Source organism: Triplophysa dalaica, chromosome 4 (genome assembly GCF_015846415.1).
Source record: "Triplophysa dalaica isolate WHDGS20190420 chromosome 4, ASM1584641v1, whole genome shotgun sequence".
In the NCBI taxonomy this organism is placed as follows: Eukaryota; Metazoa; Chordata; class Actinopteri; order Cypriniformes; family Nemacheilidae; genus Triplophysa; species Triplophysa dalaica.
Genome location: NC_079545.1, coordinates 28,190,957 through 28,214,981, shown reverse-complemented (window position 1 = coordinate 28,214,981; position 24,025 = coordinate 28,190,957). Strand labels below are relative to the sequence as shown.

General features: G+C 37.3%; 1 protein-coding gene across 5 annotated transcripts; it reads left to right on the top strand.

Moving 5' to 3' along the window:
• Positions 1-2,439: 2,439 nt before the first annotated feature.
• LOC130419467 (pikachurin) lies at positions 2,440-22,967 on the top strand. 5 transcript variants are annotated; one of them, XM_056746239.1, is made up of 23 exons: positions 2,440-2,596; positions 3,631-3,717; positions 5,527-5,553; positions 5,634-5,751; positions 5,837-5,972; positions 6,811-6,977; positions 9,404-9,516; positions 10,061-10,442; positions 12,431-12,531; positions 12,605-12,705; positions 12,925-13,069; positions 14,151-14,340; positions 14,471-14,596; positions 15,172-15,415; positions 15,508-15,619; positions 15,802-15,918; positions 17,164-17,344; positions 17,508-17,531; positions 18,707-18,785; positions 18,899-19,042; positions 19,126-19,209; positions 19,791-19,894; positions 22,374-22,967. In XM_056746239.1, the coding sequence occupies exons 1-23, from the start codon at positions 2,558-2,560 to the stop codon at positions 22,523-22,525; spliced, it is 2,973 nt and encodes a 990-aa protein (XP_056602217.1). In that variant the 5' UTR covers positions 2,440-2,557; the 3' UTR covers positions 22,526-22,967. The 5 variants fall into 5 exon arrangements, with proteins under 5 accessions (XP_056602217.1, XP_056602218.1, XP_056602219.1 ...); XM_056746242.1 differs by lacking the exons at positions 2,440-2,596; positions 3,631-3,717 and adding exons at positions 4,333-4,376; positions 4,588-4,720; XM_056746240.1 differs by lacking the exon at positions 17,508-17,531.
• Positions 22,968-24,025: the final 1,058 nt, after the last annotated feature.

The window sequence follows — 24,025 nt, the reverse complement described above, 5'->3', positions numbered from 1 at the left end:
CTCCCTCTCTCTCTCTCTCTCTCTCTCTCTCTCTCTCTTTCGCTATCTCTCTCTCTCCCCCGCTCTCTCTCTCTCACTCTCTCTCTCTGTCTCACTATCTCTGTCTCTCTCTCTCTCTCTCTCTCTCTCTCTCTCTCTCTCTCTGACTCTCCCTCTCTCTCTCTCTCTCTCTCTCTCTCTCTGTCTTTCGCTATCTCTCTCTCTCCCCCGCTCTCTCTCTCTCCCTCTCTCTCTCTCTCTCTCTCCCTCTCTCTGTCTTGCTCTCTCTCCCCCCCCCCCCCTCTCTCTCTCCCCCTCTCTCTCTCTCTCTGTGTTTCTATATTGGTCAATCAGAGTTAGTGGAGCGAGCTGAGGTGTCCATCTGTAGATTAGACGTGTTATCCTCTTAACTCTGAGCGTCTCTGTCTCATCACCTCTCTGCTTGTCTTCAAAAGCTCTGAAACTGTTTCAGGATTCAGTCTGTAGAGTTCAGCGTTTGAGTCTTGGGCTCTTGGAGACTGAGCTTCATACAGTATCTCATCATCAGTCTGAGAAAAGCTTTCTGATTTACACTAAACTGTGTCACTGAGGTGAGGATGAGGAGTGACACTATCTGATCTTGGATTAATGCAATGCTTTTTTCCAAAATGCGTCTGGAGAAAAGAGTGACCGTCGTTCTTGCGGTGGTTTGGATGTTTAATGTTGTTCTGTACGCAAAAAAGTCCAGTGTGCGGAAATCAGGTGAGAGATTTTATTTCATTCTCCCTCTGAAACGTGTTTTAACTGACAAATTCCAGCACACGTGTGTGTGATTGTAGTGTATGTGTTTGGTTCACGGAGGTGTTTTTGTGTCATGTTGATGGAGAGATGGACAGGTGATATCAGTCAGATGTATTTGCCCTGGTCTGGTGAATCTTGTTCCTAACTCAAATCCAACCGTCATGTGACTTAAAACACATTTTAGATTCAGTTCAGTTCAATGTTCTAAAACACTTTCACAATTTTGCATCGTGTACATTTATTTGTATTTAAATCTATGTATAGAAATCTGTGGATGGTGTCTTTATTGTCTACATTTGTTGTAAATGTAGAGAGAACATTTTGCTCTGAGGGACCTTTCAAAAGTCATAAAAACTTTAACATCAATTCCACTTTTGTTGTTTTCCGTCTCCTAAAAATCCATACTTTAATAATCTCTAGGAGTAGTTTTTAAAAGAAAGACTCCATGAAATCAAATTTGGAGTTTATGTTATTTTTATTTTGTTTGTCTAGTCCATACTGTATAAACGTAGCCTATATGTACCTAAAGCTGGTGTGAAAACAACATTTATTAAGTGTACACATTGAATAAAAGTGCATTGCTTCAAAAAGAAGCAGTAATATTGATAGATTTAGCCGGTCCTAAAATAACACCTGCTGATTCATTTAGTGTTTTAAAAAGCACATTGCACCAAGATCAAAAACTAATGAAACGGTAAGTAATGAAAGTATTTTTTTTTTGACAGCTTTAATTTCAAAACGCAGCACAAGATGAAATCTCATATTGTCTTTGAGATGTGTTTACTAAAAAGTGATTGAATCTGATATCATGAGACATAATGAGGCGATGGATGCCTCAACATCTCTTCACACACACACACACTTGATGAAAAATCATTCAAAACTGGTTTAAATCCAGATATCGTTTGAACTTTTTGCCTTCTTGGATTTGTTCACTTCCTGCATACGCTTCTGTAATATGAAATATGAAAAGTTTCACAAACTTTTGCATCCTGCTGAACAGATCTGATCCAACAATGTGCTTGCAAAAATGTGTTTGACACAAAAAACCTTTATATGACAATGAGATGACCGTAACAATGACGTGAAATTTTATTATGTGAGTACAGTGTAAGATAAGAGTCAGTTTTCAGGACCTTGGGCATCATCTAAAATCCTGAAATCCTTCACTGTGGAATGGATGCTTGTGTATTAATCTTTTTATATATGTTTACCAATGAATGTTCCCTCGATGTGCACATTAACATGTGTAAAAATATGTTTGACTGAAGTATTGTTCTGTGATGCATGATGAATGTGTTGTGTCGTGTAAAAGTCCGTTAACGGAAGTACTGCACTCGGCGGCCATGTTTGGACCACTTCTGGGCAGTTAATGGCAAGTCCACAGTCCTTTCTACTTGAATGGGGGAAGGCAGATATTTTTTAAATAACTGGCAAAAATCACAATTGAACAGCAATTAAACCTAATTAAACCTGACATGAACCGTACCATAACTTGAGTTTGCTGAGCTTTATTTGCTTTTTCACTCACCTCATTCGAGATCGCTTCTCCACAGTGATCGCCTCACGTGAGCCCCGCCCACAGAGTCGTCAGTCATCGCTAATGGCCGATTGGCTCGTTTCACTGTAAGGCGGGACTTCCTTCGCTACAGCGGCCATATTGAGCATTGCATTCCTCCCCATTCATTGTAATCTTGTTAATATTAATATCTTTGGTCTTGTATCAGAGAGGTTGAGTCCTCCTCTGGATATTCAGCTGGAGACGGTGAACTGTACAGCGATCAGCATCCGATGGAAGATGCCCCGCAGACACGTCACAACCATCACAGGTTATAAGGTACACTGGTCTCTGACGTCATCATCTCTCCTCTAGTGTTCCTCAGTTCTTAGCCTTTGCTAAAAAACATATATATATACTTTGTTCTTTGCTTTTGCTGACATATGCCAAAAATATACTTACAAAATAAAAGTTTTAACTAAAATAAAGTTCTTTTATAGGCCTACAATGCAAAAAATGACTTTCTTACTTAGTCTTTTTTATTGTTTTCCAGTTAAAATGTCTACAAATTCTTGAATCAAGATGCATTTTCTTGATGAGCAAAATAAGGTAAGAAAATAAGTCTTGTTTTTAGTCCTGTGAATTCTGTGAATTTGTGCTTAAAACAAGCAAAAAAATATGTCAATTGCGTAAGAAAAATAATATTGAATTAAGGTTTACCTTTTCTTAGTCACTCAATTCAAGATTATTTTTCTTACCCCATTGGCAGATTTTTTGGCTTGTTTAAAGCACAAATTCACTGAAATGTCATATTTTTTGACTAAAAACAAGACTTGTTTTCTTAGGTCAGTTTGCTCACAGTACTACTGTACCGTAGTACAACGACTGCCAATAGTCACCAGTTTAATCACTGAATAATCATCACAATCTCTCGCTTTATTTTGATGCATTTATAGATTTTCTGTACTTTATCTTCTCATCATGTGTATAATGTCTTGTGTTTACCAATAAATGTGAAGTAGATAAACTGTAGTGATTTGAGGGGTTTAACTCTATATAAAATCATGGTAAAAGTATTTTTAATACTTTAGGATTTTTCAACTATTTACACAGAAAAAACAAACAGCACTCTCTGACCACACACATAAAAAGAGCACAAAAAATAGATAGAGTAAAGTAGCATATAAATCAAAGTAAATAATCATAATAATGAAGGGTTACAGATGTTTTAACGGTTCAGCTAATGTCAGATTGATTATTCACTGAAATGTGCCTGCAAACCCAAGCTATGTTAACCTTATTTTTAAAACAAATTTTACCGTCAAGACTCAATGGTGAATAACCCACGACACTGTTTGATGTCAACTTTTCAGGTGTTTTACGCAGAGATGAAGAATAACCATCCAGTCGGCGCTGATGACGTCCTGGAGGTGCCATTGAGTCTGGAGATGCTCACAACTGTACGAGATTAATATAAACCTTATTTTTGCCGTTTTATAAGATTAACATTAAGAACTGATCAAACATTAAAGGCTTGTAGGCCACTGATGCATTTTAACTGTGTAGTAGAAAAAGAAACATTAAACATGCATTCTATGGATCAACTCTACATTAAAAAGAGTAACACTGGATTCACACTAAAGGAAATTAAGCGTTTTGTGCAAGTAAATTCGATTCAAAGTCCATGGAAAAACTCGTTCAGATGCGACCTCGCGTCAATATCGTCTTCCGCGAAGGTTGAAAATATAAGAATATATAAATAACAAACTTTTCCCGCAAGGAATAAAGAGCGTGAATCGCGATTGTTTCGCGTTTGGTGCAGGGGCGTAAATCCCGGGGGGGACAGAGGGGACACGTCCCCCTCCATCCGAGGGATGTCCCCCCTCAAATCAATTAAACTCTCATTCTCTATTGTCATAAACTATCTCTATTACCTAAACTAATTGTGTAATTAGAAGAAAATACAAACTCAAACTTAAGTTTAAGTTTAGAAACTGTTGAGTTCCCCCTGCCTCTCACAGTGGTTTGGCCCACTGCCCCGTTCATCTCACCTGCGCATTGCGCAACATATTCAAGTCAGGCATACGGCTCTCAGTTCATCAGTTGTTGTTTAACTCCAGTAAGAAGGCTATTTTATTCACTTTAAATGAAGTGATTCTCCTTAATGTATTTGATCCTGATTCATAAATAAATTAGTTGTTGCAATAAATGCTGATTACCGATGTATTTTTCCATGAATCTGCTATCCTAGCGATTAAAACGTTACGTAGCTAGCAAACGTTAGCTTGTTACACCGAAGCCGTTTCTCATGCATTGTTATATTTTCGTAGACATGGCATGATGTGAACATTAACCGCAACAATTAGCCACCGATCCTGCCATTCATGTCCCGTGCCACACACAGTCGCGGACAGAACCGTTACAATTTTGTGACGTTGGCACTATATCTAGCGTCCAGAAAAGGTGCACAGCTTTCATTCAGTTGGAGAAGGTCTTTTTCTCACCATCTATTTTGTGCAGTATGTTCGCGGCGGATAAACTAAACATTCAGTTTAAACATTAAACGTTGTCAGACGATGTTGCAGTATAAACCAGGATAACAAGTGTTTAAAAAGTGACTCATTGTTAACATTTAGTATCATGAGTAGTGTTTTATATTTGTTTCCTGTCTTCACAACAGAGACAAAAAATATATAAATGGAAAAAAGATTTTTTGTTCACTTGTATTACAGTATGTGACAGTTCAGTTCAGTTATAATATGACTGCAAGTCTGCATGATAAACCTGTGAACCTAACGCATATTGTCGCTTTTTGTCGTAGTTAGTACTATTTTGACTGTATTATTTGTGTCCCCTTCAAAAATTGCACTTGAGAAATTTTATGTGTATTGTCCCCCCCTACTGTTAAATGAAATTTACGCCCATGGTTTGGTGTGAACCCAGCATATGGCCCGATTCACATTTTGCGTCTAAAAACGCATGGAAACCGAGCCACGTCACTTTCTCTGTTTAAACGACCCGCGGTACAAATGTGGTTCTACGAAAAGTTTGACTTTTCCATATCGATCGGCGACCACGTCGCCCCCTGTTTGCGCGAAAAGTCGCAAAATGTGAATTGGGCCTAAAGAGAGAGTAAAAATATGATCAAATATTACAGTTTAACAAATGTTAACACTTGCTGAATTTTAAACAATTCACACCGAGTTTGAACATCATGACTGCGGGACATATCTGGGAAACAGTGTGACAGATTTCATGTTGTGTTTCAGGGGCAGTTTGACGGACAGGCGAGCTTTGTAAGTAGATTGTTTTTTACATGTAATGTGTAGTATGTTGATTGATGTTGTACGATACGATCTTGTGGGTTGTGTGTTAGGATGTGGTGATCGGGAAGCTGAAGGTGGCCACACAGTATCGTGTCAGTGTCGGGGCGTTTGGATGGGCGGGTGAAGGCAGACCCAGCATGCCCAGAGACATCAGCACAGCTTCACGCGGTGAGCCCCAAAAACCCCCTGATTTATATTAATACTCATGCCTGTGTGAAATAATGAATCATTAATGGCTTATTCTCTATCATAGAGACGTGCGTGCCTCCATCGCCCCCCACACAACCTAACGTGGTCCCCGTGTCGGACACGGAGCTGGCGTTGTCATGGCAACACAGAGACAGTGATGAAACCGGACCCGTGCTGTACTTCCTGGTGGCGTACATCAGGTATGAAGCGTTTTATCTTTATTTAAAGGGACAGTTCAGGAAGGATTCAAACTATAACATGGTGCGATTTATCAAATCACAGAGAATTTAGGGTGTTGGATACAAAAGTTTTACACTTCTCTTTCTTTGCGTGCGACCTTTATTCAGTCTGATGTCTGAATGACCGATGCACGTCTGTGTTACTGTACTAGAACACAAGCGGCTCATTCAGATCACTTGACAGTCGACATGACTTCACATCAAACACAGCTGTAAAGACCAGCCGGACAAAACTCCTGCTGTGTCTGACTGACTGTGTTCATGAGAAATATCTCCAGATGAATGATCCTCTTCATTCTTCATATGACTATTTTACACATTAAAAAACGTAGTTCAACCAACAGAAGCATAAAAAAACACAAGTGGAAAGATGGAGATGACTGTATACAGTAAGTTATAGTGTTAAACCGAATTGTATTTTTCAGTTCAAAGACGTTCTTCAAAATCCTTTCTCTAACCGCAAAGTCCTTTAAATGTCACAGTCAAATACGAGCAAAGTTATGATGGTTGGGTTTTTATCGCAAGAAACAAGTGCCTTTGACTGCTTGTGACCATCAACTTTAAGTGTGATTTTGTGTGTGAAATGAGCAGATTTCTAATCCTCATTGACAATCACACAAGATTAGACGGAACCCCCCCAACCTGTTAAACCCCGGGACAGTCTGCTTCTGAGATTAAAAGAGTCTGCACCATTACACGAGTCTTCAAGATGTACACAAAACTTCTCATCTACATTATAACTGTCATTTATTAAAAATCTGCTTTTTGGCATCACAGCGAGTGAGTGTGTGTGTTTCAGGGCTGAGATGGACACTGAGTGGACGTACATCAGAGAAGCTGTGGAGTCAAACTCGATGGTTCTCAAAGGTCTGATTCCTGAGACTCAGTATCAGTTTGTCATCAGAGCTGTGAATGTGTTTGGAATCAGTCCTCCGAGTCCAATCAACAGCCCTGTGAGAACCCTCGGTGAGTCACCAAACACACATGAGACTGATGCTGATGATCATCTCTTCCAGATGTGAGCCAATACACTTGATCAAAACACTGATGTGTCTCCTTTAGTGTTTCTTCATATGCAGAATTAATGTTTAGTAAGTCCCCCCAAAAATAAAGTTTATATATATAAGCCTCACAAAACACAAATCGTCTATGATCTGTGCTGTTTAAGGCCCGATTCACATTTCGCGTTGAACTATTTCCATCTCAATGCGGCGCTGACTCTTTAGAAAAATGTGCGTGTGGCACCGCATGCACATCACGACTGCGTCTCCCTCTATTTGCATCTACATCTAAAATAAAGAATATGCGCAAGGAAAATACACAAAATGTGAATCGGGCCTAATGCTGGGTTCAAACCAGACGCGAAGAGAAGGGGGAGTCTGCAGACCTGGAGCATGCAGTTTTACGCCCCTGCAGTTTTACGCCCTGTGCAGTTTTAGGACCCTGTTGTTCCTTATTTCTCCAGTAGGGGTTCGCTGTTCATTATGAACCACCAGAACAGACCTAACAGATAACTTCATCGTCTATCGGGAGTTAGAGGTATGGTTAATAATCGTTTTTGTTACTAAGAATTGGTCCAACAATGCATCGTTTTTTGACGATTAATTGATATTGTTATGAATTAATTTAAACATCTTAACATATATATAATATAGATATTGGTGAGTGTAATTTAAACTCAAAGACAATACAATTAATACTTATTGGCCACCAGGTCAATGTTGTCTCTGGATCAGCCTTAGCTAACCACGTGTAGGCCAACTCGATATCTCTTACTCATTCTCATATTTATTTTCTTTATAATTTATTCTCATTTTGTCTCCGTAGTCAATGCGAGATGGCCTGTCCTGGTATTCTTCTGACCCTGTCAACTTGCATTATATATTATATATAAACCATTTCAGTTTAGCTGCACACATACTCAAGTTTTTTTTTAAATAAAAAAATCAATAATTGAGCACCAACAACCACAAACATGTTCAAACTCAAATTGAAAACATAAGTCCCATATGGATCTTGATTTGAGTGGTTAAAGAGATGATCCCATTATCTATTCTAAATACAATATACCTCTTGATATTTTCCATTTTATATTTCAATTTAATGATCTGGATTAAATTGTATGAGCACCCTATGTGGGTTTTATCACGTTTGTGATTGTTAGTGATCAATTAATCCATCTTGTTTTCTTAATAGTAGTTGTTGGCTGGCTAATTAATCTCATTGATCTCGTTTGTAATAATACTTGGAAATAATTAAACAAATATTAAATGATCATGCAGTTGTACTGTCTTGTTATTTGAAGGTAACTTTATAACATGCCTATACATTCACAACAAACACTCAAGTCTTATATATATATATATATTTGTATATAACTAGGCCACATTATATTATATATTATTTTTGTACTAAGTATCTGATCCAACTGTGTGTATTATTAATTTTTCAATTCACTAAAACACTTTGCACTTGCAATTGCAAATCAATTGTCTCCTCTAAACTGTGTATTAAGACCGTTAGTAGATATCTACAAATATTTTAAACTGTTCTGCATATCGTTACATTGTCAACAAAAAATAATGGTAACTAAAGATATTTGGTTAGCAGTTTGATTCATATTTTACTTTGTCAATCAACTCCCCCTACTGGAGAAATAAGGAACAGCAGGGGCGTAAAACTGCCGGGCGTAAAACTGCCTGGGGGCGCAAAACTGCATGCTCCAGGTCTGCAGACTCCCCATATAGGACGCGAACAAACGCGCTCCGCTCTCTTTATTACTCGCAGGAAAAGTTAGTTATTTCCACGTGAGTGGCGCAATCTCACAGATATTTTCTAAATTTGCAGAAGACGAGATTGACGTGCGTTCGCGGCAGGCTGTAAATAAACAGTAATTAGCGGACCCCTTGCAGTTCTAGGGGGTCCGCGGCCCCCCGGTTGAAGACCCATGATCTAGAATAGATGATGATGATTATAAGCTACTTTTATAAGAATGAACAAAACACTGCAGCGCCATCCACACACACATGTGATAAACTAGCCGGTTCCACTCCTTTGTGTTTACAGATGTGATGTAATGAAACAAAGAGATACTCCCCCAAATTCAAATTTCCTTCTTGTTGCGACCCGACAGCACAAATGATAAAACATTATTGTAAGCTTACCGTTGTGAATCAGGGTAGGATAAGACACTGAATCATTATGAACACTGATCTGTCTGTGTATTGACTCAATAATTGATTTTTGAGTGTTTTTACGGTTACCCCAAATTTAGTGCAGATTGCAGCTTTAATTGTAATCATTTGGTTGGTCTAATGAACTGATTTCAGTGTCAAAGTGTGAGATTCTGCACTGAATGGTGTTAAAGTGTAAAACAAATGTTTGGGAAACAGGAGCTGTGGACATGAGCAGCGGAGATTATGACATCCACATCTCAAACTCTGACACTAAAGATGAAGATCGGTTTGAAAGTGATGATTCAGATTATGACATCTTCACTGAAGAGGTGAGTGACCGTGTGAAAAAGTCCTGTGACTGCAAACAAACAAGAGCACAAAATTCAACTCAATTTAGAAATGTTGACTCAAGGGTCAGAAGTGCTGTCTTATGTGACCCTGGACAACAAAACCAGTCTTATGCGTCAATTTTTTAAATTGATATGTTTACATAACTTGAAAGCTGAATAAATAAGCTTATGAGTTGTAAGAATAGGACAGTATCTGGCTGAGATACACCCGTTTAAAACTCTGGAATCTGAATATGGACAAAAATCTAAATATTGAGAAAATTGGCTTTTTATTTGTTAATCAGGGGTACTGGAGGCCATCCACTCACAAAAATAAAGTTATTATACATTTAAGGTAGGAAATGTACAAAATATCTTCATGGAACATGATCTTTACTTAATATCTTAATGATTTTTTGCATAAAGGAAAAATCAATAATTCTGACCCATACAATGTATTTTTGTCTTTGACTAAACATGTTCCTCTGCTACTTAAGACTGGTTTTGTGATCCAGGGTCACATATGTCTTCATTAATGTTGCAGATGAAGTCGTTTCCTAACAGAAAGCAGAGCGACAGGCGTTCATCGCTCCGCTCCCGCACCGGGACGCCCGGAAACACTATTTTCAGGATGCGCGCGCCACCATCCCGAAATATCAGTTTCACTTCCACAAAAGCCCGGACCACATCAACAACATCCGTTGCCTTGACAACAGTAGACAGCTCCACCTACACGACCACAAGCACTGTTGTGCCGTCTCCCAGTCCGTCCCTGACCCCGTGGAAGGGTGAAGAGCCGCGGGTGTATGATGTGTCATGTGATGAGACCGTGTGTCCTCCAGACAGCTTCTGTATCAATGACTTCGATACGGGGGGATCGCGATGTCACTGTAACCTCGGCCGACACGGACACTTCTGCTCGGAAGGTCAGACAGTCACAATAACCACAAGAGGAAAACATAAAGCTATGATGAGCAGGATTTTAAACCAAAACTGCGTTTCGAATTGTTTTTTATTGATGTGGCTGTCATGTTACAGTAGAGAGTCCTGCTGTTGTGTTGTGTAAATACACTACCTTTAGCTAGCTATTGTTATTTAGAACGATCATATATTACACACACCATCGGTCAAACGTCTAGGATCACTTGATAGAAAAAAAATCTGTTGAGCTGTGTTCACACTTGACTTCTTTTTCAAAGCTGCTAGTGTCTGTTTTACATCGTAATTCTATGGTGTAAACCGTGTTCTTAAAATCTTCCTGAGCACTTTTTTAAACGCCAGCACTCAGAGCGTCTTTTGAATTTGAAAAGTTCAACTTTTCAACGTCAAGCACCTTTTTCACTCGTCACCAATGACAGAGACCTGTCGTTTCCATAACAACATGCGAGGAACAGGATTTGTTGAGAAGGCTCAAGCTCGAAAAAATAAAATGCGGTCTGAAATGCCCTTTGGAGCACAGTTTTGTACAAATGCAAGTTTAATTTTCACTTTCAACAACTTCTGATTGCGTTTCTAGCGACAAATTAGTATTGTGGTTTTACCTACGTGATCATTTATTGCAAAGAGGCTCTCTGATTATAATTCAAATAGACTTCTGTTACTCTCCCTTCGAAGTCATGGCATTCGGCTTCTATTTGTAACCAAACGCGGCAAGCGTTTTGTTTTGCTAAAAAAGCAACTTTGTCAACTTTTTCTTGTAAAAAAGTCAAGTGTGAACACGGCCTAAGTCGTGTGTTTCAATGTTTGAAATCACTTTTGTAGACAAAAATATAATTGCGCCAACATTTTAATTTATTAGAAAACCTTAATTTTATCAAAAACATATATTTGAAATGGATTATATGGACCAAATAATAAATAAAAAGCAGTCAATAGGAGTCCAGCATATATGGAAATTTCATTAGCACTGTATTAAACGCTTCCCAGGTCGAGACCTCAAGAAGCTGGATGATCAAATGCGATGTGTACGATTCCAGTCAAAGGATGGGTACTTTGAAGATGCTCTAATATGTTTATTTTGGATGCTTTAAGTCACACGATAAGTCCCACAGATACATTCTTGTTATTTCATGGCTTTAATATATTCTTTTAAACTTGAAAAATATAAAAAAAGAGTGATCCTAAACTTTTGACCAGTAGAGTACCTGATAATATATCATATGTATGTAATATATGTATTATATAAAATATTATTATATAGGAAGAGTTTAGTTCCAAAATGAAATATGCATTATGTTATTATGTTTTTATTGTGTTAGTTAGCTGTTTTTTCAGTTATTATGGCCTAAATCAAAACAAACCAACTGCAGTTTGATTGACAATCATTTGGAATGCACAAAAACCTGATGCACAAAAATCATGATTTTTGAAATTATTTTAGACTTATCTCATTTTGGGATTTTTAAATATGAAATATTATCCTACTATTTTGCTTTTTGTTTTGTGTTTTTTTCTTAAATTACCATAGTAAGAAGAACCCAAAATCAAATCAAATTGAAAATTAAATAAACTTCAAATAAACAATTTGGTAACACTTTCCTTGAAGCATGTATGTATAATGCATTATAAAGAGTTATTAAAGGGTAAAATGCATTATAATTCTTCATAATGTGTGTTTTAATGCATTATATGTAGTTGTAAAGAATTATAACTAATTTAAAATGTGTAGTGTAACAATGAATTGCTAAGTGTTATAATGTATTAACTGTAATAACAATTATTTATAAGACATTACAATGCTTTTAAACTACTTTGATAATGCATAATAGGGTTTCATGCTTCAATGAAAGTGTTACCAATAATTTTAATATTTCTTTCATTTTTGTATTTGATAATTGCATTTATGTAGATTACCTTAATAAATAACCTTGTTCTTCAATAATATAATACTGAATATATAATACATGTGTTTCAGGTTTAACGGTAAATTTCCCAAAGTTCTCGGGCTTCTCTCACATGACGTTTGAACCTCTCAAACACTCGTATCAGAGCTTTCACATCCGTCTGGAGTTTAAGGTACGGTCCTGACTCTTTAAGACATGAATACAGAGAGAAGATGATGAATGTGATGAATGTTTTCACGTGTCAGGCTGAAGCTGAAGACGGACTGCTCTTATATTGTGGGGAGAACGAACACGGCAGAGGAGATTTGATCTCTCTCGCTCTCGTACGAAAGAAACTACACTACAGGTGACACTGCACTCTCATTTCAGTCTGAATATCAGTGCTTTCTAAGACTAACATTATGATCATTATAATTAGTCGTCTGTCTAATGCGCAGAAGTAAACGTTAGTTCTTGACATGAATGTATAAGAAAAAACAAATGATCATTTTGCAGACGTTTGTATCTAAAGCGATCAATTGATTTATAATCTCAATGTGGTTGTATGTGTGAATCATGTGTGCAGGTTTAACTGCGGTACCGGAGCGGCACAGATGGTCAGTGAAAGCTCTGTTGTGATTGGACAGTGGCACACAGTGACGTTATTTAGAAACGGTATGAACGGATGGCTGCGATTGGACAATGACACACCTGTGTCAGGACGCTCTCAGGTATAACAACGTACAATATATATGAAAATAAATCTTTACCAGCGACAGCTGTCTATTAAAGTAATTTTAGAATAGCAAAGGTGCGCAAAGTGTAAAACCTAAAACACACTTTACTGTAGAATAAAATCATCGTACATGGTGACCGCAGCAGTTTGATAAAGCACACCAATATTCCATAAATATTTACATTTCTTATCACGAGAAAATCGTAAACCGTTATTATGAAAACTAAGGTTAATAGTTTAAATAATATGTATATATACTGTTGATATATGTGACCCTGAACAACACAATAAATCTTATGGGTAATTTGGATAGGACAGTATTTGGCTGAGATTTAAACCTTTGGAGGGTGCAATAAAAATCGTCTTTAAAGTTGTCAAAATGAAGTCCTTAGACAAGCATAGTATGCACAAAAAATAATGTATTGATATATTTAGGGTAGTATATTTACAAAAAAATGTGATCGCACATCACCTTTTCTTTATATCCTAATGATTTTTGGCATAAAATAAAAATGACACAAATATTCCCCTTCTACTTAAGACTGGTTTTGTGGTCCAGGGTCAAACAGACCGGCCTAGCCTCTGGTGCCCGAGGCAATATTTCAGATTGCGCCCCTTCTATGCAAAATAAATAAATAAAAATATTTTAAGATTATTTTTATTTTTTTAAGCAAAATTCATATTTGTTTTAATACAACATAAATAGTGATCAACATAAATAGGAAGTAAATAAAGTAATAACTAAAATAATTGTAATAAAAATGTGTCTGATTAAGTACTCACTGTTTGAAAATAATGCTGAGAATAAAACTTTCTCAATAATACTGTAGTTGAAAAATAGAGCCCATAAAACATTTTTTTTATTATTGTTTAGATAAAGGTCAATGAGAACGTTTTTTTCAACATTCTGTAAAGCTCTGAGCAAATGTTGCTCTGCGCGCCCTGCGGTCAAATATACATATTTAATATGAAGAAAGCTGATACTGGATCTCGATTGACCAATCGGCATCCAGTAGCGGAACGATCCATTGCATAAAAAGCCTTTAACAATCTCTCTTTGTCTGTGTGTCGTTCAGGGTCAGTACACTAAAATAACATTCCGTACGCCTTTGTTTCTGGGCGGAGCTCCCAATGCCTATTGGTTGGTGAGGGCGGTGGGGACCAATCGTGGATTTCAGGGCTGTGTTCAGAGTCTGCGTGTCAACAGTAGAGTCATTGACCTTCGACCCTGGCCTAAAGGAAACGCATTGAGCGGAGCAGACATCGGTCAGTTGATACGTCTGGTCTGCTTTGCTCATGCACAGAACGTTTATTCTCTCGTACATTGTTGTAATTGCTGTAAATTAATGCATTTATTGATGTAATATGTTTAAAGTGTAATGTGTGTGTGATTCAGGCGAGTGTCTCAGCAGTGTGTGTGATGATGTCATCTGCATGAACGGAGGAATGTGTTTGGCCAGTCGAGCTGATGCTTTCGTCTGTTTGTGTCCGCTGGGATATAAGGGCGTCCTCTGCGATGAGAGTGAGTCACACACGCATCTTTGTTTTTTCATTGTTTTTATTGCATTTTTACAGTTAATTTGATAAAAGAGTACATATTTTGTGATTTTTAAGTTACAACACGTTTACGCACATACACGGTGTAAAAACGCTTTCATTTTCTAATAACACGCAGTTATTATACAATTCTTGACTGACTCTCAAATGATTCGTTCTGCGATTCATCCGTCTAATCCTCGCCTTTCTGTCAGCCTGCTCTGATCTGATTGGTCAGATGGTCCAGTCTGCTGTGATTGGTCTAGCATGTGCAGTGTCGCAAGTGGAATGTAGGCGGGCATAACACAGAGTGACGCAAATCTGACATTAGAACGACAGATGATTCGTTTGCGTGATTCAGAGTCGACTCCTTTTATTCGTTCACTTTCGGCAGACTGCTTACATTCACACGCGGCAACATTGCACACTGCATGAAATGTCATTTCAAGCACATTGTAATAGTTACTCTTTAATAATCAAGTGATTTTACTGGTCCCCGTGATAACAGACACACATCATTGTCTTCACTGAAATGGTATCGATGCTCTTTTATTTCTTAAGGTTTCCCGCTCTCTCTGCCACAGTTTAACGAAAGCATGTATTCATACGCCAGCGCCGGCTGGCCTCAGCCCATCAACAACTATCTCTCATTCATGGAGTTCGAAATCACTTTCCGACCGACCAGTCCCGACGGCATGCTGCTCTACGCCGACGACGCAGAGAGCCGAGACTTTCTGTCCATCGGCCTGACGAGAGGATTCCTGGAGTTTCGCTTCGACTGCGGCTCAGGTGCCACCGTCATCAGGTGACCAAGTAATGATGAAAAACATGGCATCATGAAGAAAACGTGTTTTTGACCAGTAAAAAGAGACGTGTTGTATGTATGTTGTTTGTCAGGAGTAGTGAGGCGGTTGCCATGGATACGTGGCATGACCTGCGCGCATCTCGTACGGCAAAAAATGGAATTCTGCAGGTGGACAACCAGAGGCCGGTGGAAGGCACAGCTGAGGTGAACATCTTCTTTCAGACATATTTACTAAACAATGTGGTCATGTCCTGGTGAAAATGTTCTCCGTGTTACTTTAATTGATACCATGAAGGTACAACAGCGAACGCCAAGGTCATGGGATTGTCATATGTGACTCTGTCAAAATGACTTTCGTCTGTTAAAGGCATGTTTGTCTGTCTCAGGGAGCGTTCACACAGATCAGATGTAGTTCCTCTTTATATATCGGAGGAGTTCCTGACTATGATGTCATAAAGAGCAGCGCCGGAGTCTTGAGACCTTTCAGTGGAGCTGTTCAGAAGGTAGAACACTGAAGACTACACACACTACATACTAGGGCTGGGCAGAAAAATCAATTCATCGTTTTTTTAATGGATCAATTCGATATCGATTCTCAAAGGCTGTGAATCGTTTGTTTTTCGTTCATATTTACGCAAGCACTGAATATTCATTAATTTTATTGCTACTACTATACACCAGATGTCACGTTTCTTTTTCTACGGGTGGATGTTACAACAGGGAGCGATCCTTTATTCATTGCTTCATTAACATGGGATGCTGGTGTGTCGTCGAATTTAACATCACCTTCATATCAAAGGCAGCGGTTCACATGACTGCAGCCTCTATTTACAGAACATTTTGTTTGTTATACTGTATCTTAAATTTAAAAGAACCAAGTGTGTTTAAAGTTTAATATACAGGTTTGTATCTCATTTCATTTTTTATTCACCATTGTACAGTGATATTTACTGAACGTTTTAAATATCTATATGATTTTTATTAAATCTATACCCAGATAGCAAGCAACCATTGAATCAATGTTAAAAAAAAAGTGAATTTGTCAATGTTAATTGCATTGAATCAATATCACTATTGCACCTGAAATTAATGTTGAAATAATGTTGAAATTTCAACTAATCACTATTATTGTGATCCGTTTTTGATTTAGCTCTTGACTCTTGTGAAGTTTTCTTTAACTGGTCATGTTTAAATGTCAGCTTTTCAAATCATCTCTTTCTCTATTAATGTATAAGTGTTCTTATTAAAGCACTACTCTAAACATTGAATGAGGTAAAAGAGCGTGTTATGTACATTAATTGACATTAACATTTATGCATTTGGCAGATGCTTTTATCCAAAGCGACTTACATTGCTTTTATCCTATACATTTAACATAGGTACGCAATGCTCTTACCACTGAGCTACAGGAAAGCTAATCGAAGATGCAATAGTGATTTTGATTCAATGCAATCAACATTGACAAATCAACTCTTTCTTAACATTGATTCAATGGTTGATTGCTATCTGTGTAATCATTGACTCGATTGAAGAATCTACTCGAGAGCTTGTGAATCGGAATCGAATCATAACATCAGAGTGGATACCCAGCCCTACTGCATGCTAGTTGACATGAAAACCAGACAACAGTTCAACACATTAACGTTTTTCTGAGGACGTCTCATCTGAGCAAGTTTGTTGTCAAATGTTTACAATTGTATAAGTCTTAAAGCGGTATAATAATATATTTAACGTCTTGTTGAACACAGATCTCTCTGAATGATCGCAGTATAGAGCTGAATCCAGATCAGGCTTTCGGGATGAACGTGTTGAACGCAGATCACCCGTGTGTACAGAACCCGTGTGCTAATGGAGGAGTGTGCAGACCTAAATGGGACGATTATGAGTGTGACTGCACACTTGGGTATGATGGGAGACACTGTCAGAAAGGTACACACTCACGCATGCACACACTCACGCATGCACACACACACACATGTTTGATTTGTCATAGACTTGTGTTAAGTTTACATTGATCTAATGTTACAGTCTGTTAGTCTTTTACAGTATCTTATAAGTTTATTTTTTTCTTTTTTCTTTTCACGCTGTACAGAATGTGGAAATTATTGTTTAAACAGTAAGTGCTGATGTCTTCATGGTCTCATTAATGTGCTTTCATAAAACAATATGTTTCCGTTTGTCATTCTGTTGTTTATTCATTTATTAATTTTTATTTTAACAACAAATGAACAAAACATTTAACTAGAGACAGTTACAACGCATTAATCTCATCAAATCAAGCACTAAGAATGCATAAAAAAAGATATGATTCATAAACATTCAATTCACTATTCAGGATGGATAGATTTATAATTTTATTTATTTAGATTTACAATTTGGTTCCAAAATGAGATAACTTATTCTTTTTTTACATTTAATTTTTATCATGTTTTTATTGTGCTTTCTTGTGTTTATTAGTTGTATTTTTTTGAGTTATTACAGCTTAAATCAAAACAAACCAACTGCAGCTTGATTGACATTAATTGAAATAAACAATATAAAATCTAATGTTCTATTTGAAAAAAGGTCAATAAACCTGCGCTATGGATGTGACAGGAAAAGACTAATTTTTTTGGGAGACGACCAGCTTTGTCGGATTTCTGTGAATTAAAATGCACGAACACGAAGAAATAATACCCAATGAATGGAGAAGGGATGTCTCTTTTAAGAACAACAAATAGTTCGTTTATTTTAATTAACATGTGTCCAAGGTTATTTTAGTTGACTAAAATTAAATCTTAAAATACTTCTCTGTTCATTGAAATCAAATAAAATGATGAAAAGTGTTATATACACAAACCTAAAAAAGATGATTCATAAATTAATATTGAAATAAACAAAAAAAACTGAAAAATGACAAAAGCATTTAACTAATATATATATATGTATATGGAGAGTTTGGTGTTTTTATTGTGTTTTTTTGCTGTATTTTTTAGTTATACAGCTTAAATCAAAACCACACATTGATCGACAGTAATTGGAATGTGTTATCTCATTTTGGAACCAAACTCTTTATATATATATATATAGAATGTATTTTTTTGTATACTGCATATATTTTTCTATTTGCCTAAAAATTTGTTTTTAAGCTTCTTACATTTATAAATAAAAAAGATCTAATGTTCAATTTAGAATATTATAAAATGAATATATAAATGTAACAGTTGATCATCCTGAAGGAATCTGTTTTGGTTTCTGCTGCCATCTAGTGAAAATGAATGAGCTTCACACTCTTTGTCTTTTATGAATCAGCTGTTACTGAATCTATAGAGATTCCTCAGTTCACTGGACGCAGTTATCTGACATATGACAGCAGAGATATCCTCAAAAGGTAGAGTACGTGTTCTCACATATCTGCTCAGATTAAAACTGATCTCATATTTAGTTATTAATGCTTTCTTACTATTTAAGTTCAAGAATTTGTGCGTTTCAATGTTCCTGCAGGTTGTCTGGATCCAGAACAAACATCTTCATGCGTTTTAAGAGCACGTCTGAAGACGGCCTTCTACTCTGGAGAGGAGACAGTCCGATGAGAGCCAACAGCGACTTCATGTCTCTCGGCCTTCAAGACGGAGCGCTCATTTTCAGGTGTCCAGTCAAGAAACGACCACACGTGTTTCTCACATCTTCAGTCATGAGATGATCCTGACATCTCATTGTTCTCTCTGCAGTTACAATCTGGGCAGCGGAGGCGCTTCTGTCATCATTAATGGAACCTTCAGTGACGGCAGGTGGCACAGAGTTAAAGCTGTCAGGTCAGAGACGGACCGGACGAATCTAAACACACAATGCAATTCAGCATCATGATTATAATGAAATTAAAGCATGATAATGCAGTTAAATAAGAATGTCTTCAAGACACATGTTTTGACATGTGTTCACATGTGATATGTGTTTTTTCAAAACATTTTTGTATGAATCTATGTGTTTCACATGGTATTCCCCCCAAAGACACACATGGTCACATGTTGGGAATTTCATGTGTCTTTTCTGCTAAATGGTGCAAAGTTTCTCAAAGTATAATTTAACAAAACTTTGCATCATTTAGCAAAAATATCTTTCCAAAGACTAGTCGAATCAACAATATACTAGAATATAGTGGGAAAAAATGATGTGCTGGCCACTCAAAGGTCATGTGTTTGATCCCACGTATCACACATACTAATAAAAGACATGTACACACTAGACTGTAAGTCTCTTTGGATAAAAGCATCTGCCAAATAGTTGAATGTAAATGTTTCTGTAGGATTTGCCAAATTGATGTGTTCTATAAGGATAGTTGTTGTATGTGATGCATCAGAATGCCTCCTCCACATGTCATGATGTCTGTTTAAAGGGACGGACTGTTTGGGAAGCTGACGGTGGATGATTATGGAGCTAAAACAGCCAGATCTCCTGGAAAAATGAGACAGTTGAACATCAACGGTGACCTTTACATCGGTAAGGAATAAACACTACAGGAACAAAAATGACAAATACACAAAAGAAGTTGAATAGACAATCGAAACTAAAATAAGTATTCGGGCAATTCCAGCGTTATGGACGTGACAAAAAAACGCTCATAGAATGTATTTTTTTCCAACATACCGAACCATCTGTTTATATTTTTCTAAACCCTTGTTTATAGAGTCTAAAAACCTGAAAAATGTCAGTCTATGAACAAATGGTCTATTTGAATAAAGGAAAAATTAACCTGCGTTATGGATGTAGACACGTTTTTGGAGAACAACCAGCTTTGTAGGATTTCTGTGAATTAAAATGCATGAACCTGAAGCAATAATACCCAATGAATGGAGATGGGATGTCTCTTTTAAGAACATCAAATTCTTTCTTTTAATTTGCATGTGTTCACTACACGGTTATTTTTGTTGACTAAAATTAAAACTTTTAAAACATCTCTGTTCATTGAAATCAAATCAAATATTGACCTGGGAAAACTTAACTAAAGGAAAAATGTGAAATGTTGCCTCAAAAATGGATTGAAATAAGTTTAAAGCACTAAAATTATGGTGATAAAGAAAAACTAAAATAGAAATTATTTAATATTATATAGCAACATAAAAACATAAAAACATTTAACAAATAAAATGAAAAATGATAAAAGCATGTACCAAAATTGCTCAACTTAAATAAAAAATTAACATAAAAACTAAAGATCTAACAAAAAAGTTAATTTAAGATATTAACAAAACTAAAATAGAAATTAATTAATATTATATAGCAACATAAAAAATAACAAATAAAACGAAAAATGATAAAAGCATGTTCCAAAATTTCTCAACTTTAACAAATATTAACATAAAAAGTAAAGATCTAAAAATAAAAGCTAATTTAAAATATTAGCAAAATTAAAATAGAAATTAATAAATATTATATAGCAACATAAAAAAACAAATAAAATGATAAATGCATGTACCAAAATTGCTCAACTTTAACAAATATTAACATAAAAACTAAACATCTAAAAACAAAAGCTAATTTAAAATTTTAACAAAACTAAAATAGAAATTAATTAATGTTATATAGCAACAAAAGACCTTGTCTGTCAGGTATTCACAGAAGAGATGGGTTTTAAGTTGTTTTTTGAATGTTGTGAGAGATGTGGTTGAACGGACAGAGATAGGAAGAATGTTCCACCAGGAAGGAGTTGTGAATGAGAAAGAGCGGGAGAGCGATTTACTGCCCTTATGGGAAGGCAATACAAGCCGCCGCTGGTTTGCTGAACGCAGGGATCTTGATGGGATGTAGGAGTGCAGGAGGGTGTAAAAGTAAGCCGGTGCAGATCCAGTGATAGTCCTGTAGGCAAGCATTAGTGACTTGAATCTGATACGGGCTGCAACCGGTAGCCAGTGAAGAGAGATGAAAAGGGGAGTCACTTGAGCCCTTTTGGGCTGTTGGAAGACGAGGCGTGCTGCTGCGTTCTGGACCAGCTGAAGTGGTTTGATAGCCTTTGCAGGAAGACCAGCAAGGAGAGCATTGCAGTAGTCCAACCTTGAGATTACCAGGGCCTGGACAAGGAGTTGTGCCGCATGCTCCGTGAGATAGGGTCTGATCTTTCTAATGTTGAATAAGGCATATCGGCATGACCGTGTTGTCTTTGCAATGTGATCATTGAAGGACAGCTGTTCATCAAATATGACTCTGAGGTTCCTGGTGGTTTTGGAATGGGTGATTGTGGTATTGCCAAGATGGATGTTGAGATCGTGTTGCACCGTAGGGTGTGCCGGAAACACGAGTAATTCTGTCTTGGCAGGGTTCAGCTGGAGGTGATGGTCTTTCATCCAAGCTGAGATCTCCTCGAGGCAGGCTGTATTGCGAGCTGCTACAGTGGTATCGTCTGGGTGAAACGAGATGTAGATCTGGGTGTCGTCAGCATAACAGTGATACGAGAAGCCATGTGCCTGTATGATGGGTCCCAGTGATGTCGTGTAGATGGAAAAAAACAGCGGTCCAAGCACCGATCCCTGAGGGACCCCAGTGATCAAGTGGTGAACAGTGGACAGCGAGCCCCTCCATGACACCCTGAAGGATCTGTCGGAGAGGTAGGATTTGAACCAGTAGAGGGTAGAGCCTGTGATTCCTAGTGGTGACAGGTTTGCTAGCAGTTTCTGGTGATTGACAGTGTCAAACGCTGCAGATAAGTCTAGCAGAATCAGGACTGAGAAATTAGAATCCGCCTTGGCTAGCCGCAGTGCTTCTGTGACCGATAGCAGTGCAGTCTCAGTGAAAGAGAGACACCAGATGGATGTTTGAACCACTAAATTTGAACCACTTTTTGTGTACCACATAAAATTAATATCTGTGCTGTAGTAAAACTTTTTTTAAATAAAACAATGATATGTGTGATTTGCTAACTCATATCAAGTCATGTTTGATTTCTCCCTTCATTGCTAATTATGTTTTGTTGATGTTTTTTCAGGAGGGATGAAGGAGATCGCGCTGCACACTAACAGACAGTACATGCGAGGTTTGGTGGGATGTGTTTCACATGTGACTCTTGCCACAGACTATCATCTGTCTCTGGTGGATGATGCAGCTGACGGAAAAAACATCAACACCTGCACAAACTGAACACATGACATGAGAAAACTATACCGTACATACTGTACATCTACTGTACTGTAAAACTGCTGTGGCACTTCACATTTAATCCGTAAGCAAATGAATCACATCCCTTCTGCTGGAAGACAGTGATGGTAAAATGTTTGCATTTACATTTTTCTGTTGTTTTTGATCATTTTCGTTTTTTCTTAGGCTTTAAATAAGAAGTAAACAGGTTTTGTATTCTGTCAGTCATCACTAGAGTTTGTCTGTCGTGTCTCGTCAGTTTTTGAGGTTTTTATTTTTCAGTCTACCGTCTCTTCGTCTCACTTCCATGTCAGCTGTGAACTTTTCATGAACCAAAGACTTTTTTAAAGATTCTCTAGCTCTTCATTTATTTTATCCTTCACGAGTGAGAAACGCATTTCTCATCATTTTCTGCCTTGACATTTGAAAGCCATCAAAAATGTGACTTACTGCATTTCATTCACAAAATAAAAAGAATGCCAGACACTTGATTAGTACATTTATTGTTTGGTAGAAAGCAGATGCTTAAGATGTGTATAGATCTGGAAAAAATAAATTCTCGCGTAGCCGAGTTTATCGCTGCTTTCCTTGGACAAGTCCCGCCCAAGAGGCCATTTGACTGACAGGTAAAGCAACCAATCACGTTTTGTTTTGTGCCGTGTCATATTTAAAGGCAGTAACAGACCTGTGTTCATTCACAAACGTCTCAAAAGTTAACATTAACAAAATAATTATACGTTAATGCCACAAATCTCGCATACTTAAGATTTAAGCGTTTAGTCGCTCGTGATGAATAATTATAGTAACTGCTGTAAACAAGACAGCTTACTTCGGCTTCGTGTTGTTTCCAGGCGGACCATTAAAGAACGCGACACGCACCTCTCCCGGAAATCCTTTAAAATTCAACCAATCAGATGACGACTTCAGACGTGCGAAAGTGTGCCTCATCCATCAGACGTTTAGCCAGCGGTGCGTGGACATGACGTATGAGGCTGAGACAAGGACAAACACTCAGTGAAACCATGTTAAATAGAATTAAAACCTCTGTCAACACAAGATGTCAGTAGAACACTTTTAAGACGACTTAAACAAGACAAAAGGAAGTGTTGTGTCAGGTGGTCTGATCTTCAGTTCTTGAACATGAAAGTCACGATTAATTTGGATTGTAACATCAGATCTCATCATTTTATCATGGTACAACACTTTAGTATGTGATGATGCCTGTGGTGTATATTGAACACATTCTGCATCTTTGTACGTTTTGAATTCAACATTGAGAAACTAATGTTTTTTAAAAGTCGATTTTTTTATTTATTTACAAAAACATCTTTACGTTTGACTGTTGGTCTCTCTCCGTCATCTAGCTCCATTTTTCATGTTTCTCCATGTTTAGGGCCCTTGTTGTCTTCTGTCAGACTTTTTTCTCCGCACGACGTTGACGTTTAAGCTGAATAAAGGACCAGTAAGTAATCAAAACTGTTCATTCCGGCTCAAACATGACAT

Bases quoted from the DNA above. Each gene is read 5' to 3' on its own strand.
- LOC130419467 (XM_056746239.1), top strand. From the start codon at position 2,558: ATGCCCCGCAGACACGTCACAACCATCACAGGTTATAAG. The intron at 12,532-12,604 runs GTACGGTCCTGA...TTCACGTGTCAG, and splicing joins ACATCCGTCTGGAGTTTAAG to GCTGAAGCTGAAGACGGACT. The intron at 17,532-18,706 runs GTAAGTGCTGAT...TTTATGAATCAG, and splicing joins TGGAAATTATTGTTTAAACA to CTGTTACTGAATCTATAGAG.